Source organism: Pholis gunnellus, assembly GCF_910591455.1.
Source record: "Pholis gunnellus genome assembly, chromosome: 12".
NCBI lineage: Eukaryota > Metazoa > Chordata > Actinopteri > Perciformes > Pholidae > Pholis > Pholis gunnellus.
In genome coordinates, this window is record NC_136539.1 from 24,830,819 (window position 1) to 24,849,490 (window position 18,672).

General features: G+C 46.5%; 1 protein-coding gene across 5 annotated transcripts in view; it reads right to left on the reverse strand.

Moving 5' to 3' along the window:
* Window positions 1-18,672, reverse strand: part of ttn.1 (titin, tandem duplicate 1) — a 113,063-nt gene that overhangs the window by 81,502 nt on the left and 12,889 nt on the right. For all 5 annotated transcript variants that reach the window (XM_079169873.1, XM_079169875.1, XM_079169874.1 and 2 more), the window contains 34 exons: window positions 18,212-18,262; window positions 17,055-17,453; window positions 16,597-16,875; window positions 15,542-15,811; window positions 15,303-15,442; window positions 15,080-15,206; window positions 14,656-14,922; window positions 14,277-14,543; window positions 13,666-13,929; window positions 13,435-13,574; window positions 13,223-13,349; window positions 12,580-12,846; window positions 11,982-12,248; window positions 11,431-11,697; window positions 10,170-10,309; window positions 9,958-10,084; window positions 9,340-9,482; window positions 8,396-8,519; window positions 6,525-6,791; window positions 5,881-5,978; window positions 5,612-5,780; window positions 4,886-5,155; window positions 4,405-4,671; window positions 4,043-4,321; window positions 3,412-3,820; window positions 3,029-3,153; window positions 2,691-2,957; window positions 2,329-2,598; window positions 1,916-2,215; window positions 1,528-1,830; window positions 1,261-1,448; window positions 1,053-1,167; window positions 676-963; window positions 279-430 (listed from right to left, as the gene is read on the reverse strand). In XM_079169873.1, coding sequence (XP_079025999.1) covers window positions 279-430; window positions 676-963; window positions 1,053-1,167; window positions 1,261-1,448; window positions 1,528-1,830; window positions 1,916-2,215; window positions 2,329-2,598; window positions 2,691-2,957; window positions 3,029-3,153; window positions 3,412-3,820; window positions 4,043-4,321; window positions 4,405-4,671; window positions 4,886-5,155; window positions 5,612-5,780; window positions 5,881-5,978; window positions 6,525-6,791; window positions 8,396-8,519; window positions 9,340-9,482; window positions 9,958-10,084; window positions 10,170-10,309; window positions 11,431-11,697; window positions 11,982-12,248; window positions 12,580-12,846; window positions 13,223-13,349; window positions 13,435-13,574; window positions 13,666-13,929; window positions 14,277-14,543; window positions 14,656-14,922; window positions 15,080-15,206; window positions 15,303-15,442; window positions 15,542-15,811; window positions 16,597-16,875; window positions 17,055-17,453; window positions 18,212-18,262 — 7,433 coding nt within the window. The remainder of the gene's footprint in view (window positions 1-278; window positions 431-675; window positions 964-1,052; window positions 1,168-1,260; window positions 1,449-1,527; window positions 1,831-1,915; window positions 2,216-2,328; window positions 2,599-2,690; window positions 2,958-3,028; window positions 3,154-3,411; window positions 3,821-4,042; window positions 4,322-4,404; window positions 4,672-4,885; window positions 5,156-5,611; window positions 5,781-5,880; window positions 5,979-6,524; window positions 6,792-8,395; window positions 8,520-9,339; window positions 9,483-9,957; window positions 10,085-10,169; window positions 10,310-11,430; window positions 11,698-11,981; window positions 12,249-12,579; window positions 12,847-13,222; window positions 13,350-13,434; window positions 13,575-13,665; window positions 13,930-14,276; window positions 14,544-14,655; window positions 14,923-15,079; window positions 15,207-15,302; window positions 15,443-15,541; window positions 15,812-16,596; window positions 16,876-17,054; window positions 17,454-18,211; window positions 18,263-18,672) is intronic.

The window sequence follows — 18,672 nt, forward strand, 5'->3', positions numbered from 1 at the left end:
CTAGAGTTTGACTCTGATTTGATCTTCTTGTTTATTCATAATGTTTGGTGTTTTTGCAGGAAAAGGCTGATTTAAGGCTCACGAGGTGCAAAATGCTGGTTTTCTGCAGAGCTTTATTTGGGATTTGTCGCTGCGTTCACAGGCAGCCGTTACAGTTGGATCATGTGTGATATGTTGAATACACTGAATGTAAGTCGCTTTGGATGAAAGCGTCTAAATGACTGTAATGTACTGTAATGTAGATCCTCTGACATCACCACAGTTAAAACACGGTGTACCTTGGCCCAGGTCTTGCGAGACACTTCTCTCTTCTCGATCTGGAAGTGGGTAACTGGACTTCCTCCGTCGTGCTCCGGAGACTCCCACATCATGTGGACGTGATGTCGGTTGACCTCGGCCACCTTGAAGTCCTTAGGAGCACTGGGGCATGCTGGGAGAATAAAGGTAGCAGACAGCAGATTAATAAGTGCTTAAAGGAGAAATGTCATAAAGGTAAAAAGACTTTTGACCACCAAAGATGTAGAAAGTCTTGATTGCCCTGATGTGGTTCAGGTTCAGGGTAAATCCCACATGTTACACAATGCATGCTGGGTAAAGCCTCCAGTCAACAGCAACCCTTTGTGTCCACTTTTCATCTGCTTTTACTTTCTTAAATGAAAGTGAAATTGTCGTTACCGATGACGTTGACCTCGATGTCTCCGGTGACCGACGAGACGTCGTTCTCCAGCTGCAGGGTGTAGACGCCTTTGTCTGGACGCACGCTCGGCATGACGGTCAGCTCCGTGTACGTGGGCTTCGTCACCACGGACACACGTTCGTCGGCGGCGGTCAGCTCCTTCTCTCCGAAGGTCCACTTGGCGTTGGGCGTCGGGTATCCGGTGATGGGGACTCTGATGGTGAGAGGATGAGGGACGATCACCTCCAGGCCCTTCCTGAAGCCACTGAGGTCAAAGGTTGCGCCGACTGCCAGGAGAGAAACATGTTTTAGTTTTAGCGTCATTTAGTTCACCACCAGCAGCAGTCTGGTGTCTGTTCTACGGTTTGGCTCGTACCGTGAGGGTCGTCGGCAAGAAGCGGTCCGAGTTGCTCGGCTGGATCAGATAAGCCGGCAGCGTTCTCGGCACAGACTCTGTAGAGGTACTTCTGACCCGGTTTCAGACCAGACACCTGAGGAGAACAACAAACCCATACAAGCAACAGTCAGCTCTGATGACTCACAGCTGAAGGAATCAAAGACTACATGTAAACAGAGCTCTGTACCCGGTAGGACAGGTCCGGACACAGTCTGGCGTTGCAGCGGAGCCACTTGTCGGTGCCATCGTCACATTTCTGAATGATGTATCCGGTGATCATGCTGCCGCCGTTGCTGGTGGGCGTCTCCCAAGTCAGCGTGAGCGCCGTCTTGATTAGGTCGCTGAAGTTCAGGTTCAGAGGTGGGCTCGGCCGATCTGCAGTCACAAAAGGTCAAAAACAATCAGATTTGATCGTGACAACAAACCAGCGCTCGAGCTGCTGGTTTTCACTCACCGATCGGATCCATGATCTTGACGGGTTTGGTGGCAGCGCTGGGCTTGCCGATGCCGGCCTTGTTCTCGGCCCGGACTCTGAAGATGTACTCCTTGTTCTCCACCACGTCGCTCAGCGTGGCCGAGAGGTCGTTGGCGCCGCAGACCATGGCCGCCTCCCACTTCACGGCGGTCCTGTCGCGGAGCTCAATCACGTAGGCGGTGATCTCGGAGCCGCCGTCGAACTTGGGAGGCTCCCAGGTGACGGTAGCACCGAACCGGTTCACCCCTCCAACTGCAACGTTCTCCGGAGCGTCTGGAACATCTGGTGGTAGAAAACAATGAAGGATGAGATGGAAGCGAGGAGATGGTTGTACGAGTGTAAGTTGGACATTTTGGCCGTTTCTTACCAAACTTGTTCTTGGCCTGGACGGCGTCCTCTGTGGCGACGGCGGGTCCGCTGCCGACTCTGTTTCGAGCGCAGACTCTGAACAGGTACATGGAGTCCTTCTGGAGGCCGCTGACACAGTACTCTGGAGTATCAGCGCGGTCTGTAGCCAGCGTCCAGGTCTTACGCTTCACGTCGCGTCTCTCCACCACGTAGGAGACGATCTTGCTTCCGCCGTCGCTCTCTGGCTCCTCCCAGGCCAGACTGACCTCCCCGTCGGCGGTGTCGACCACCCTCAGGTTCTTGACGGGTCCGGGGACGTCTGAAAGAAACCAACACGACATTTAAAAACGGTTCTGACCTCCACAGATATACTTTGGGTCCATAATCTAGTCGACGTCCATGCAGAGTCACTGGTTTGATCCCAAGACTCACCGATCACGTCCAGGTTGATGAACGCCTCTCCCTCGCCGTGCTTGTTCTTGATCACCACCTTGTACCGGCCCCGGTCCTCCTTGCTGGGGCTCTTCAGGCGGAACTCGCTTTTGTCAGCGGAGGTGTCGATGTTCTGGACGGGCAGCCTGGCGCCCTCGTGGAACCACTCGGCGTCGGCACGAGGGTAGGCGTCGTAAGGCACGCTCATGATGAACGGCTTACCGGCGTCCGTTACCAGATTCTGGTCGGTGGTTTTGATCTTTGGAACAGCTGCAGAGGAGAAAGAAGGAGTGTTTACCGTTTCTTACCGCGGAGGAACCTCAAACCTACAGCCTGTGAAGGTCGCTGCAGCGTTGACTCACCTGCCAGCTCCAGCTTGGCTCTGGCGTCCTTGTCTTTGGCCACGATCCTGTACTCTCCCTGATCCCGAGGTCGGATCTCACAGACCTGCAGTCTGTGGATTTTACCCTCACTGATCATCTGGTATTTGTCTCCCTGGACGATGATCATGTTGTTCCTCATCCACTTCACCTCCACCCGGTCCTTGTTGAGCTCCACCTCGAACACGATGTCGGAGCCCGGAGGTTCGAACGCGTCCTGAGGAGGTCTGACGATCTCCACCGGGGTCTCTGCAGGACGGAGAAAACAATGTGAGGATTCAAAAGAGAAAGATTCACCTCAGGAGGCTTTAAGAGCTTACCTTCAACAAAGAGCCGGGCTCTGGTCCTCCTCTCATCCACACCACAGGCGTATTCACATTCATCATCCGGTCTGCACACTTTGACGATCAGTCTGCACGTCTTGCCTTCTTTTTCCATGTGATATCTGCAGAAAACACAAGGGTCAAAGGTCACTCAGCAGGTAATCAGACCCCGACTGCATCTTTTCATTCAGAGGTGCAGTTAGAGGTAACAAACACCATGACGTGCTTCTTTCCGTTGTTTCTTCATGTCTGACAGACTCCTGTGAGACTATATTAACGTACATAGAGTTCTAAATGACGTGTCACTTGTATCTGTTTGAGAAACACTGAAGTCTCCAAAGTCTCTCCAACGTCAACACAGACCGGTATTTCTTGTTTACCTCGGTCCTTCTCTGATCTCCCGTCCGTTCCTGTACCACTTGGCCACGGCCTTCTCTTTGCTCAGCTTGCAGGCGAACTCTGCGTCCTCGAACTCGGTGATGGTCTGGTCCTTGAGCTGCGCCGTGAAGTCCGTCGGCGCCTCGCTGATGATCAGCTCGGCGGCGCACTTGTCGTCCCCGAGGACGGCGTTGTACTCTCCCTCGTCCTCCATCTCGCAGTCCTTGACGGTCAGCGTGTGCTTGAGGCCGTCGACTCGGTAGACGACGCGCTTGCTGAGCGGCACCTCCTGGCCGGCCTTCATCCACTTCACCGTCACCTCGGGCCGGTTCACCTTACAGCTGAAGCTGATGGTCTTCTTCTCCTGAGTCTCCACGTCCTCGATGGGATCCAGGAACCTCAGCTTCTCCGCTGTGGAGGGTGAGAAAACATGAGCAGATCCACCATCAAATCTAATTTCTGTTTCACATATTGTTGTTCATGTATTCCTTGTTGCAGCTGTGATATTATCTTTATAGTTTCATTCATTACTACTGCTGAGGAGTTAAGAGGAGCACGTCAACACTGCACCAACAGAAACCCGCTGAAGGTTTGTTCATCTCTGACTGAGCTGCAATGCATTCTGGTCCTTACCGGTCACTCTGGCGCTGGCGGAGCTCTTGGCCTGCTCTGCTCTCTGATTGGTCAGGCTGATGGTGTAACAGGCCTCGTCGGCCTTCTGGGCGTCTCTGATCCTCAGCGAGAAGACGTTGTCCCTCTGAGCCATCATGTACTTGCTGCTCTCGAATATCGTCTCCTCGTTCTTCAGCCACTTGGCCTTCGCTCCCTCGGCGTTCGTCTCGCAGTTGAAGACGATCTCGCTTCCTTCCTTCACCTCCGTGTCTTTGATCGGCGTGACGATCCTCAGTTTCTCTGGAATGAAGAAACAAACCGGAGTTCAAGAAACTGAACCGTCGCTCTGAAATAACCAGAAAGACGAGAGAACGGGTTCTTACCAATCACATACAGCTCGGCGGAGGCTTTGACGCCGCCGATGTGGGCGACGTAACCTCCCTCGTCCTTCAGCTCGCAGCTCTTCACAATAAGAGCTCTCCTCTTCCCCTCGCTCACGATGACGTACTTGTCTCCGGCTTCCACCTCCTTGTCCCCTCTGAACCACTTCACCTCGTAGGTCTCCTTGGAGACAGAGCAGACAAACTCCGCCTTCTCGCCCTCCACCGCCTCCTGGTTCTGAGGACGAGCGATGAACTCGGCCGCCAGCTCTGGAGAGAGGAAGAGGAGGAGGAGGAGGAGGAGAAGCTCAAATCAAACGGCTGATCTGAACTGAAACATCATCTCATTCTCTTTGAGATGTTCAGACTAACACCACTGTCATACACTCTGTATGCTAAACACGAAGCAGCTTAGCTTAGCATAAAAACACTTTGCAAAAAGAACTCCACGTAAAACCACAACTCATCGTTTTCATCTCCTCACCGTTGAGTTTGAGCGCGGCGGTGGTCTTGACGCTGGGGCTCAGCCTGCAGGTGTACTCTCCTGCGTCCTCCATCCTCAGGTCCTGGATGATCAGGATCCTCTTGCGGCCGTCGAGGATCTGCTCGTAGCGTCCTCCCTCCGGCAGCTCCTCGTCTCCTCGGAACCACGTGACCTCTGCGCCGGCCTTCGACACCTCGCAGATCATCTTGACGCTGTCGGTCTCGGTTCCCTCCACGTTGGACAGGTTCTTGGTGAACCGGGCCGCCTCCTCTGTGACCAGACAGAAAGGGGTTAAAGCTGCCCTGAGCCCTGACTCTCAGGCTTTAACCTTTAACTCATATGTTTATAACCTTAAATAAATGAGAGATAAGCTTCATGTTTATGTTCCTGCACATTTCATTCTTGTTTCTGTAGATTTCTTTTGATATTTTATGAGAAAGTTCAAATCAAGAATAAAGTTTTTAATTTAATTTAATCAATATTAATAAAATGGTGACAAAGTTCTGATTTTAATTTGAATTAGTACCAGTCATTGATTTCTTTCTATTAATTTAGTTACACATCATTTTTTAAAGTTTGGTCGTATGAGGGAACACACCAGACTCAGAGCAGCGTCTCTGGTGTCTCCGGTCTCTCTCTCTGAATAATAATAATAATAATAATAATAATAATAATAATAATAATAATAATAATAATGATATTTATATGAAGAAGCAGGTTCCTCACCGATGACCGTGAGCATGCCGGAGGTCTTGGAGGTCCTGGCGTCACACTCGTACTCGGCCTCGTCGTCGAACGCGGTCTTGTGGACGATGAGGATCCTCTGGACCCCCTTAGCCAGGATCTCGTACTTCTTTCCTTTCCTGATCTCGTTGCCGTCTTTGAACCAGCGAACCTGAACCACAGAAATATCTCGTTTGATCGTCTGAGCGGTTTGAAAAGTCAAGCGGCGGCAGCAGAGGACGCTGGATGCCGATTGGTCGGCCGGTTCTCACCTTGGCCGACTCGCGGGACACTTCACATTCAAACTTAGCGGATTCTTTCTCTTTGACCTCCACGTCCTGAAGAGGCTTCGTGAACTCCACATGAGGGGCTGAGGACACATCAACAGGACTCATCATTGTCTCCACTTCACTTTAAATCAATCGGTTCATTGTTCTTGTTGACAGTACGGAAGCTGAAGAGGGCCAAACCCCGTTTAGAAGTACGGAGGCCCAAAACCATATGAAAGGTTAAGAATCATAGATGATGACTTATGTGAGATTTTACATCACATTACAGTCATTGAGCAGTAATTTACAGAGAACTACTAGTCAGCAGAAGTCTGCTTTCCCAAACAAGGGATTTATAAATCACTTATGATGATTAATATGAAGACAGTTTGAATGTGTGGAGGCTCATTTATCAGAAATATAGAATGCTAAAATTAAGATCTAATTAAAACAATGACTATAACACATTTAAGTTACTCTAAGTTTTCATTATATAATTCTCAACATTTTTTTCATCTAAATGCAAAATGAATCTTTTTTTAATCATTCAAATAAACTTGATTCTCTGATTCGTCTCCTTTAAGATAAACTGTGACTTTTGAGATCTGAACCAGAACTGAAGGTTCTGTGGAGGTTCTGGTTCTTACGTGTGACCTCCAGGAAACAGGAGGTTTTGAAGTCTTTGGCATCACACGTGTACATCTTGGCGTCGTCCGGCGAGCAGTCGTGGATCACCAGAGCTCTCTTGCGTCCGTCGACGATCATGTCGTACTTCTTGGTCTTTCTGATTTCCTGTCCGTCTCTGAACCAGCGGACCTCTGCCTTCTCTCTGGAAACTTCACACTCCAGCGTGGCGGTCGCTTCCTCCTCCACCGTCTGGTCCTCCAGAGGCTTCGAGAACTCCACCGCCGGCTCTGAAACATCACAACACAAGAACACATTAAAAACGTAGGCTGCAAGCAGCGACGTACGGGCCCTCGCACCTTCCTGCGTCTCTGGGGTGCTGGCGGGACGCCGGCAGAATGTCTTCGGCCGTCAGACAACGCGTCCCAGAGTTAAACGTATTTGTCCTGCGTGGACTGTGTGACACTGGAAATGATGTCGTGCAAATATTCTACTAGCTCCTGTATCCACGATGTGGTGCTAGAGAACACACGCAAACATGCGTTATGTTGCTCTACATCAAGTGTAGACAACATCATCTAAATGTCATGTGAATCGGATATTGTTTGTTAAATAATGCTGATTTCCTTTCACCAGTAGGTGGCTTTTTGACTTAGAGTGAACATTGGCTTGTAGACATCCCAGATTTGAACAAGTCCAGTGGAGATACATCAGCTTGCTGTTTCATGGGGAGTCACGTAAAATGTCCGCCACGGCTACGCCATCAAACGTAAAGCTTTGATCAACTTTTAATCACAAAGGTCTTTGGCTTGTACTGTCGAAATTTGAAGTGGCTCTGACAAAGTCCCTAGGAAGAGTTCATCAAAGTATAGCGCCTAGAAAGTGGCAAAAATCAAGGGTAAATTCACACAAAAATCTAAATGGCCGACTTCTGGTTGATTTTATAGCATGGTCCCAAGATACTTTTTTTAAAGTCTCCATGTGATACATGTGCCTCCCAAATTTCATACATGTAGGTCAAACGAGGCGCTAGGGCGGCTTTGTTGAAAATTTGCAGGGGGCGCTATCGAGGCAATTCATAACGACCAAGACCATGAAATCTGTCTTTTCTTCCCCTATGACATATGTACAAAGTTCTTGAGCTCTTGAGTATCCCAATTCACAGAAAAATCAGCTTGCATTTTGATGGCGAACAAAGCGTTGCCACGGCAACAGAGTTATCCCAAAACTCACAATATTCATGATGAACTACTATCAGTGTCTTAAGGCTTTCTTTCTAAAATGTGAGGTTGATCTGGTGAAATGGCTCGGAGGAGAACATCAAAGTGTAAAACTTGAATGTTTTCAGGCCTGGACCAGCATCCTGCACGAGACATTTTGTTACAACAACTTAGGTTTTCATGAAAAATTGCATAAAATGGATGCCACGCCACGCCAAGGGTGTTGCATGGAAACTCATGATTTTTATGACTCTTCATTAAAAAAGTCTTAAGATCGTGCTGACCAAATTTGAAGCCGATCGCATAAATACTGTAGGAGGAGTTTGTGAAAATACAAAGCCTGAAAACGGGAAAAATGGCCAAAAAGAGCTACTGCAGCGCTCCCTAGTGGCTGAGGGAAATGAAAATGTGAGGGTATGTTACAGGCTGCTATGTGGACATATGTCTCACATTTCGTGATGATAGGCACAGTGGTTGTAAAGTTAGGTTGATTGATGTACAGGGCCACGCCCCTTAAACGCCTGCCACATTTGGGGAGTTTTTGAGTTTGATAAAGCCCTGAACGTAATAATAATGATAATTCTTTGGATTACAATAGTGCCTTCGCCCGACGTTGTCGGTGCTCGGGCCCTAATAAACCAAGAGACCTCCCGCGGTGCGTTCGAGCGCCTCACCTCTGACGATGAGCTGAGCCTGAGTCTGGAAGTCGGTGGAGGTCAGTTTGACTTCTCCGGCCTCCGGCAGCGTGACCTCTCTGACCGTCAACGTGTGAACTTTTCCTGCCACACGAGGCTTCACCTGCAAACATGAATATTGATTTTAATATTCAGACTGATCGGCTTATTGATCACCTCGTACACACATTACTGATTAATATGTCCACGGACGTCTTCACTTTACACTGAAAGAAAAACCTGTTTAGTTTGATAAATATCTGAAATAATGAATCAACCATCAAACTGCTCACTGATTGATCTACTGTCATAAGTATTTACTCTTTTCATTCTCATTGCTCATGAATTCTTGTTTTAATGTTCAAACATTTAATGTTTTCATTTATAGGATTTAAATACATAGAATACAAATATAAATTGTTTTATTTTCTTTGACTTTAAACTGTTAAAAACTCTCTTTTGTGTCTCATCACTTGTCAGGTGGTTTGGCTGCAGGCTGATGCTAACATGCTAACATGCTAACTGTGGGTCCTTCTCCATATAAGGAGCTGCAGGTCTGTTTGTGTTCAAGATAACAGAAACTTATTTTTAACTGCAGCTACAACGCTGTAAAAAATACGTTAAAACATTACAGTTCATCAAAGTTTCTCTTCTTGTTTCATTAAATAACTTATAAATAACAAAACTGAATAATCTGCACAAGAATCAATAAGATGAGAAGAAAACAAACTAATATATATTAGTTGTATACATATATATACGTATATTAGTTTTTATACACACATATATACAGTATGTTCTTTTTATATTTTTTACAGTGTGTAAACTGGATTTTCAGTAAACCTTTATATATAAATACTTGTGTGTTTTGTTCTGAATAGTTTTTTAGATATAGACCGGTCTGAACTGGTCTGAACTGGTTTCTCTGTAGGAGCTGGACTCACCCGGTCGCTGGCCTCCATCCTCTTCCCCCCCAGGAACCAGTCCACCACGATGCCTTCGTACGACAGCTCGCACTCGAAGGTCGCCGTCTCTCCGGCCGTCACCGTGACGTCCTTCAGAGGACGCAGCAGCCCGATGGAGCGCGCTGGAGAAGAAGAAGAAGAGGTGAACGGACCAGCATGCATCTGGTCTGATCTGAGAGTGGAGCTCCTCTAATCAGAGAGCAGCTTCTCACTTCAGATAAAGTCCACGGCGGCTAAAATAAACTCAGCAGCTGATTGGCTGAAGACTGAAAGAGACACTTTAAGCTGCTGGAAACTCAAACAGGTTTGATGGAAACGTGAAGTTAGAAGATGAGAAATGAAACTTCATCGACTCTTTAACAATGGATTCAAGTTTTCAAAGAGTCTTTGTGCTTTTTGAACTCTTCCAACATTTGAATAATAAAAATCTTTTGAACAAACTGAAATACATTTGTATTGACTCCAGAGGAAACTAAATGTATACGTGTGTATTAAAATATAATTCTGTATTTTATAATCTGAATGAGGATCCGCTGTCTATCTGAGGTGTTTCTCTATTTCCCAGCATTCAGAGCTCTGAAGACGAAGGTCTCTCACCTTTCACTCGGAGCTGAGCGCTGGATTTAGCGTTGGCTGCTGAGAAGTCGACTCCTCCGGCCATGTCCATGCGGACGTTATAGAGGATCAGCATGTGTTTGGTTCCTTCCTCCTTAATCTCAACATCCTGAAAGACAATAGTTCTGCATTAAAACACTGGTCCTACAGAAGGATCTGATCCACGTTAGTCAGAAACATGAACCCAGACTCACAGGACACTGAAGCAGAGCTTCTCCCTTCAGCTTCCAGTTCCCGTGGACGTCCTCTTCTGAAATCTCCGTCTCAAACTTGGCTGTTTCCTTCTCTGTGACCTCGACGCTGTACAACGGACGGGTCACCTTGATGTCGCGCTCTGCAGGAGGAAGAAGACAAGAAACTCAGTAAGAGACAGAACCCTGACTCGCATCCTTCACCTCCATGTAGAAACCAACGACTCATCATCTCTGCTGCTTTGATGCTGAAGTCTCAGATAAACACCAAACCTCGAGTCTGTATTTATTTATTGTGTCTAGAACGTCACGCGCTAGCTGAATTCATCTGGTTAAATGCTTTGTTTCTGAATAGTGTTTGGTTCGATCAATGCTAGCCGATGCTAACATCGTAGCTGCTCCATCAACACTCACAATAACCTCATCGAGGCATAAAAACCACATTGACGTTATTGTTTATTTCCATGTTTCAGACGGTTGAAACATCTCAAGTCACACAACGCAGATCTGTTTCTTGTGAAGAAGGGAGGATCTCTGACTTATCTAAGAGAACAGTGGCTTTCCTTTGTTAATATCTACAGTTTTATATAATATATAGAGTATATAATACCTCTGTTCTTGTTTGTCTGTTGACATTATATTACATAATGCAGATGCTTTTGTGTCTTTAGATCTGATCTGAACCTGTCTCTAGGTTCAAACAACTGGTGTAAACGTTCGGTATTAAAACTAATTAGTTCCTCATAAAGTTGGATGAAATAACTCAATTAAACTGAAAGTAATTTAGTTTAATAAAGAAAAAGTGGTTTACTGAGAGATTGAGATCATTTAGTCCTAAATAAAGTAGGACGTAAATAGGTGAGCAAGTAGTTGAAATAAGCAGCAAACAATGGGTTAAAATAAGTGAACGTTAAAAAGAAAACACACTGATTGTGCCTTTAGTTTGAGCTCTTGTGTGTGATTGGTTACTCTAAGCATCATTGTGGTCACAGGGCGTGAATGTTTCTGTTTAAACTGTGGACAGAACTTCACGTTTAGAGTTTCATCTCAGCTGATTCTAAAGTGCTACGCTGACGATGCTGCGCTCTTTAAGGCAGACGAGGCTGTGAAAAGCTGGATGTCACATGACTTCATGTTCATGATCAAGTATCAGGAACTCTTGAGTGAGATCTTTGACAGCCAAGAACCTTGCTGTTATTTTGATCCTTGGATTTACAAAGAGTGATATTTAGACATTTGAGGCTGTGAAAGCGTCACAATGTACCTTCAATGTTGAGGTTGGCTGTAGTTTTATCTGAACCACAGTCGCAGGTGTATTCTCCGATGTTGGCCTTCTCTGCCTTCCTGACTGTCAGGATGCGCTTCTTGCCGTCGGTGCTGATGGCGATGTTCTTGGAGGGAGTGATCTCCTTCCCGTCCTTCAGCCATTTCACGTCTGCGATGGATTTGCTCAGTTCACAAACCAGCTTCACCTCGTCCTTCTCCACGGCAGTGTAGTTCTGCAGCTTGGTGGTGAAATACAGATCTCCCTCTGCAGAAAACACAAGAACGTCTTCATGTTAAAGACCAGGAGGTAACTCTTTAAATAGATCTGAAATAAATCTAAACTAATTCTCTGAAGGGTTTTTCTGTGCCGTTCTTTAGCACTTTTAGCATCTTTAGACACTTCAGGTTCCTTCTACAGCGGGGACTCATCTGGACTTCAGTGTGTAACTAATACCTTGAGCTTTCTTACAAGCCTAATCAGTTTGATCAAATAACTGAACACTGTGGACACAAGCTGAACAGGATTTAGCTTCTGACAGCGACACTGACCGATCACGGTGAGCATGGCGGTGACGGTCTTGTCCATTGCCTCCACTTTGATCATGGACGTGTCGTCGATGGTGACCTCCTTGAAGGCCAGCATGTGGACCTTTCCGTGATCGGACATGTGCACCACCTTGCTGGGGTGCAGGCGGACGTCGTTTTTGTACCAGACCACCGGGATCTTGTCGTGAGAGAGTTCCACGCTGAACTCGGCCGTTTCGCGCTCCTTCACGGTCACGTCCTTAATCGGTTTGACAAACTCCAGGCGAATACCTGAAATTAAGGATTCATCAGAAACAGTGTTGTTTTGTTAATAATTAAAGTTTCTATTCATGAGGCCTGTGTTTCTCAGTAAATGTAATGTATTAGAGCACAAAGTACACATTTAGTTAAAACCCCCAAATTTCTGCTAAAAGTCCAAGAACATATTCAAACTTGTACATTTGGGTAAAAACACAGAAATTCGGATACAAACCCAATCATTTTGGAAAATAAAACAAAGTCAGGGACAATTTTTTATATCATCATGAATGAATGAGACAAAAACTCCCGTTGAGAGAATTTAAAATGTTCCTTCAGAGCTGTTGATGGAAACCAGAGTTACCTTGTATGACGAGTTTGCCCGTCGTCCTCTTGTCCTCAGCTTCAAACATGTACTTTGCTTCGTCATCGTAGGCGGCCAGTCGGATCAACAGAGCGAACGCGTTTCCTTCCTGGATCATCTCGTACTTGTCGTCGCGCTGCAGCTCCTGGGAACCTTTCAGCCAGCGGAAAGTCTTCGGAGCTCTCGACAGCTCCAGCTCGAACCTCGCCTCGTCCTTCTCGTACACCTGAACGTCACTCAGCGGCGTGAGGAAGTTCAGAGGAAGTTCTGAAGGGAAAAAACAACCAGGGGACGTTTTTACTTTGATTCAATACGCAGGTCAAGTCATAATCAGTCAAATAAATACTCAAATATAGATACTGTCCGTAATTATTGTGCCCTAAAAAGACAAAAACATCTTCTAAAAAACACAAAATCTGAAGCATATGAATAAAATACGTTTGAAGTGTAAATCAGAGCTGTTTAGAATCAGACAGAGAGAGAAAGTAAAGATGGCCGCTGAGGTTTCTGTGAACTGGTTCATTTCATCATGAAAAGGGTGATTTCTTTAATAGATAGAACAAATTCCACATCCTCCTAAATAATGAGCTGCTTAAAAGTCTTTAAAGTGCGACTGAGAGGAGATGACGTAACGTTGATTCACCTTTGACCTTCAGGTTAGCGGAGCACTTGGCGTTGGCGGCGGTGTACGCCACCTCGCCGGTCATGGGGACCTTACAGTTGTACAGGATCAGCGTGTGTTTGCCGCCCTCCTCGATGATGTCAACATCCTGTCAAACAAACAAACAGCTGTTAATAACGGTGGAGAAGCTCGAGCGTGGACATAGTGACGGTGTAACCGTTGGAGCTGCTCACAGAAGAAGGACTGAGGACTTCTCCGTTCAGCTTCCACTGGCCGTGGACGTCTTCCTCAGAGATCTCCACCTCGAAGCGAGCAGTCTCTCCGTCAAACAGCTCCACGCCATAAATCGGCCGAACGACCTTGATGTCCCGAGCTGGTGGAGAGAAAAGCAACGAAGAAGACTTTAGATATAAAGTGGTGAGTTTCACCTCCACGTTCAGACAGAACAGTTTCACGCCGTCTACCTTCGATGTTGATGCTGGCCGACGTCTTGTCTGTTCCACAGTCACATACGTATTTCCCTTTGTCGCTCTCTTCCACTTTCTTCAGGACCAGAGACCTGCGAGTTCCCTCCGACTTCATGACCACCATTTTGGAGGCGACGATCTCCTTCTCGCTGCGATACCAAAGGACGGGCACGTCTTTGCTGAGCTCGCAGTCCAGACTCACCTCGTCCTTCTCGGTGGCCGTGTAGTCCTGCAGCTTCACCACGAAGACGGCGTCGCCCTCTGGAACAAGAACCAGGACCCAGAGTCAGTTAGTCTGTCGGTCAACGATCACTTCACAGGTGAGTCTTTGCACACCAAGAAGAGGTTAAAGAAAGAGTTCTTTCAAGAGTTATATGCAGCAGATATTTGGAGCAAATGGAAACTTGGCTTTATTCTTTTTGTTAATCTACAGTTTCAAAAACTAAAAGAAGAAACTATGAAAATAAAAGCCAAGCCAGTCAAACTGCTTCCTCCCTGTATTAAAATAGTTCATTCATTCCAGATACAAGCGTGTAAGGGAATCAATACTGGAATCAACACATGTTTGTAGCTGTAGTAGAAGCAGAGAGGACGAGAGGCGTTGTTACCTATGACAGTCAGCTTTGCTGTGGAGTGAATCCCTTTGGCCTCTGCCTTTACCTGGCAGGTATCATCTAGAGTCAACATCCTCATCTCTAGAGCGTGTTTCTTTCCTTCCACGTGTGTGATCACCGTTCGGCTCACGTGGAGTTTCACCTCGTTTCGATACCAAACCAGCGGCACGTTGTCGTGCGTCAGCTCGAGTTCAAACCGAGCTGTTTTACCTTCTTTCACCGTTTGGTCCTGAAGCTGCTGCACAAATTTGAGCCTCATGCCTGAAATGAACGAGGTCGGTGCACACAAACGGGGTTTTGTTGCCATCAGACACTTTAAATCCACAAAACATGAAAAGACAGCGAACATGAAGTGTTTCTGTCGACCTCTTACCTTCCACCGCCAGCTGAGCGGACGATCTGAGTCCCAAAGCCTCGATGGTGTACTGAGCCTCGTCATCAAACTCACAGCTGTTTATGATCAGCATGTGTCTCATTCCATCATCGATAATTTCATATTTAGGGCTCGGGGTGACGATCTCCGCCCCCCTGAACCACATGACCTTTGACACCTCCCTGGTGACGGTGCATTCAAACTTGGCCTGTTTCTTTTCAGGCACAGAAACGTCCTTCAGCGGGTCAACAAAGCCCATTTCGATCTCTGCGAGGTGCGAATAATTCTGCAGTTATTCACAAAAGCAGAAACACAGCCTTCCCTTTTCTTACCGTACTCCTTCTGAAAGTCCTTTGTTTTTCTGAGACCGACAGACGCAGCAGACAGAAGTACAAACAAAACGTTATTGGTGACAGATTCTTACCTTTGACAGTGAGCATGGCGCTGGTGACGGCGTTCAGGGCCTGATAGGAGACTTCACCGGCCTGATCCAGCTGCACGTTTTTCAACGTCAGGAACCGTTTCCTGCCTTCAGCTTTAATGTCGCAGGTCTGAGGAACAAAGAACAAAGAAATACTCGAGTTTCAGGACAAAAAACAAAAGGTAAGCGAACGTTTCTGTCAGACCAGGTCCCTGTGAGATCTTACCGGAGACCTCATCAACACCTGTCCCCTCAGTTTCCATTCGCCGACTACATCGTCCTCAGATATTTCAGTGTCAAAGTTGGCCTCCTCCTTCTCGACCACCTCCACGCTGGAGAGAGGCTTCAGGATCTCAGCTTCACGCTCTGAAACACCACAAACAGTCCGTCAACAGGAAACACTCAACAGATGAAGAGAGACCCTTTTCAGGCCACATGGTTTCTCTAATGAGGATCTGCACCAACCTCCAAGTGTGAGCTTGGCCGTGTATCTGCGATCCTCCACCACGATGGTGTAGTCTGAGACGTCGTCGGGCTGACAGTTCTTGATGGTGAGCGTCATGCCCTGTCCGTCTTTGTGGATGTCCACCTTGTCAGAAGGAGTGAGCTCGTTCTCTCCTTTGAACCACTTCCAGTTGGGAGTGTCCTTGAACAGCTCACATTTGAACGTGGCCTTGGCCTTCGGTTTCACATGCTGGTCCCTCAGAGGCTTCACCAGCCAGTCTTTGATGATTTCTAAAGGACGGAGAGTTCAGTAAAGGTTTACAGGTCTTACAGAGGCTGAAAGGAGTAACGCTGGTCATATTTTAAAACCACAAAACATATCAACAGTTAAATCAACGTTTTAAATCTGGAATCTACTCTCAAGTCCTTTATTTCGTTCAGATTAAAGGCCTTTAGCTTTATCTTTAACAAAACGTAATAAACATGATCTGAGAGTTTAGGCCCAGGCTGATGAAGACCAAACGTTACTCGTGCTAATGTAGTGTTTTCTGAAGTATTTCCTAAATATTCGCCATTGACAGCCAAGTACTCCTTCCAGAAAGGAAGAGGGGCTCATCTCCATAGATACGACATCAACCATGACAGAATAACCACGAGTACTTCCTCCAACCTGGTGTAAAAGTTCCAGATAGGCTGGAATATGAGACTGAACACTTGTTAACGTTAGCTAGCTAACATGTTAGCTGGCTAACATGTTAGCTGTTAGCAGTTCTAATCTGGTCATAAACTAGCTTGTTTTTCCTGATGCTATCGTTGTAAAACATGTAACCGGATAACATTGTCTTCTGAAGTCTTTGTCTTCACTTGGTTGTCAGCTCTAAGAGTGATGAGGACTTATTGTGTTGCCATAAATGGTAAAATGATGGACCTAATGGAAACTGAGATAATTCTGGCTCGTGCAGCTTCTAGTTAATGATTCATGACCTTCATTCAGGCGTTCTGTTGACTGAACTGAGTGGACATACACCTGGTGTTCAGTTTAAATCCATCTCTCCGTCCTCCTGCTGACAGCTTACCAATCACTTTGACCATGGTTGTGGTCTTGACTTCTTCCTGTCCGTCCACCTCACATGTGTAGGCGCCGGCGTCTTCCTCCAGGGCGTTCTGGACGGTCACGGCGTGCTGCATGCCGATGATATTAATGGCTATTTTTCCGGCCTGTGTCTTCAGGAGGGTGCCGTTACGTTTCCATATCACATCTCTCTCTTTGTTCAGCTCACAGGTCAGATACATGGGCTGAGTCTTAATACAGGTAGTCTCTGGTTCCAGCTCTTTCAGCCACTTCACAGGCAGCTCTGTACAAAGATGAACGTCGTTTAAAGAACAGTGTCGGCTCAACAATAACAGCTGGGTATCATTCAGTGTCCTCCATACCTGACTTTAAGAACGTTTTGATGCCAACAAAGAAATGAATTTAAACATGAAATACGTTTCTTTCTTAATGTCGTGACAATGTTTGTGTTGGATAGTTTACCTTCAACAATGAGCTTGGCTGTGCATGAGATTTCCTTGCCGGCGTTCTTGGCTATACAGGTGTATTCACCGGTGTCGGACAGCTGCACATCAATAATGTTCATCTTGCGATCTTTGCCGTCAGAGTACAACTTGTGTTTGGGGTCCTCGCGCAGGTTGTTGCCGTCTTTCATCCACTGGGCGACGGCGGTGGAGGGCGAGACCTCGCACTCGAACAAGGCGGACGAGCCGATGGACTCTGCTTCCTTCAGCACGATGTCCTGAATCTTCTTGATGAACTTCAGGGGGACGGCTTTGAGTTTGAACCCTGCGAAGGGTTCCTCTGGTGGCGACGGGCCCTTTCCACCGGGCCTCAGGCCACGGCCCCGGCCACCGTCACCAGGAGACGGGGTCTGTCTCGCTGCAACGCCACATAGAAAAACTCATCAAGTTAGTGTCAAATATGATGGAGAGGGAAGAAGAATCAGACATGGGACAACGGGACATCTTTAAGACCTACCGTGAATTCAGTCATTCAGTCGAAGTACATTAAAGAAACATCCGTTTCAAGCCAACAGTGTTAGAATAAACGATTCTGTAAAGACTATGAGCCATGCAGAGTCACTCTTTATGAGTGTCCAACAAGATTCTTTGAAGAACGTCACATACAACAAACCACACAACAGAGAGAAAGATGTGGAACATAGATAGATTACACTTCAGCTGTGTGACTGAAGAAGAAGTAAAGATCTGGTTCCTTTCAGTCTTTGTTGAGTCAACACTTATCAGAAGTCCTAGAATCAGGTGTCAACATCAAGGCCAAATGTTCTACACATGATGAATACTGGTGTGCTGAAGTCAAACAAAAGCAGCGCTCCTATTGGCTGGAATGTAAAACTCCCAGTTGAAAAGATCTGGGTATCAACATTTGAGTTTTGGTATTGACACATACAATACATTTACTTAGTTCTCCACAAGAACTTTGCCTGAACAGACCTTTGGTCTGCTCGAGGTTTGATACCCAGCCCTTTAGTCTAAAAGCTTAACACAAAACATCTGGTTATGTTTAAACAGGACAAGACAAGAACACTCATGAAGGGAGCGAGTGAAGAAGCGTCAGACGTTACGTCGCACAAAGAGCAAACCGTTAGTACACATGAGCTCTAACTGAATTCATACCCCCAAATCCTCGGCCTCGGCCTTTTGGTGGCTCCTCGGTCGGTTTTCCATCTGGACAAGAAACAATAAGATGAGTTTTAAGTGTCTCTATTTGAGATTGTTGTTTGACAGAAACCAAGATGAAGATTTAAAGGATGCTAACATGATAAATTAAACATTGAGAACATTGAGGGGACATCACACGGATGAAGAGGATGAAGATGGAGAGAAATCTCTGATAAACAGATGAATTATGAGACAAGATGGAAGACAAAGCAGAGGACTAAAGGTATTGTAGTGTAGTGAATAAGATGAACACGGGTGAAGAAAAACACTCAACACTTGATGAAGACACATTTGAGGACAGACACACGATGGACAACATGAGATCATCTCAGTAGACGGACAGACGGACGAATGAGCTCGAGATGAACTGATTAAATAAAGGATGGGATGAAGATTAGATGAGTCTCTTGAGATGG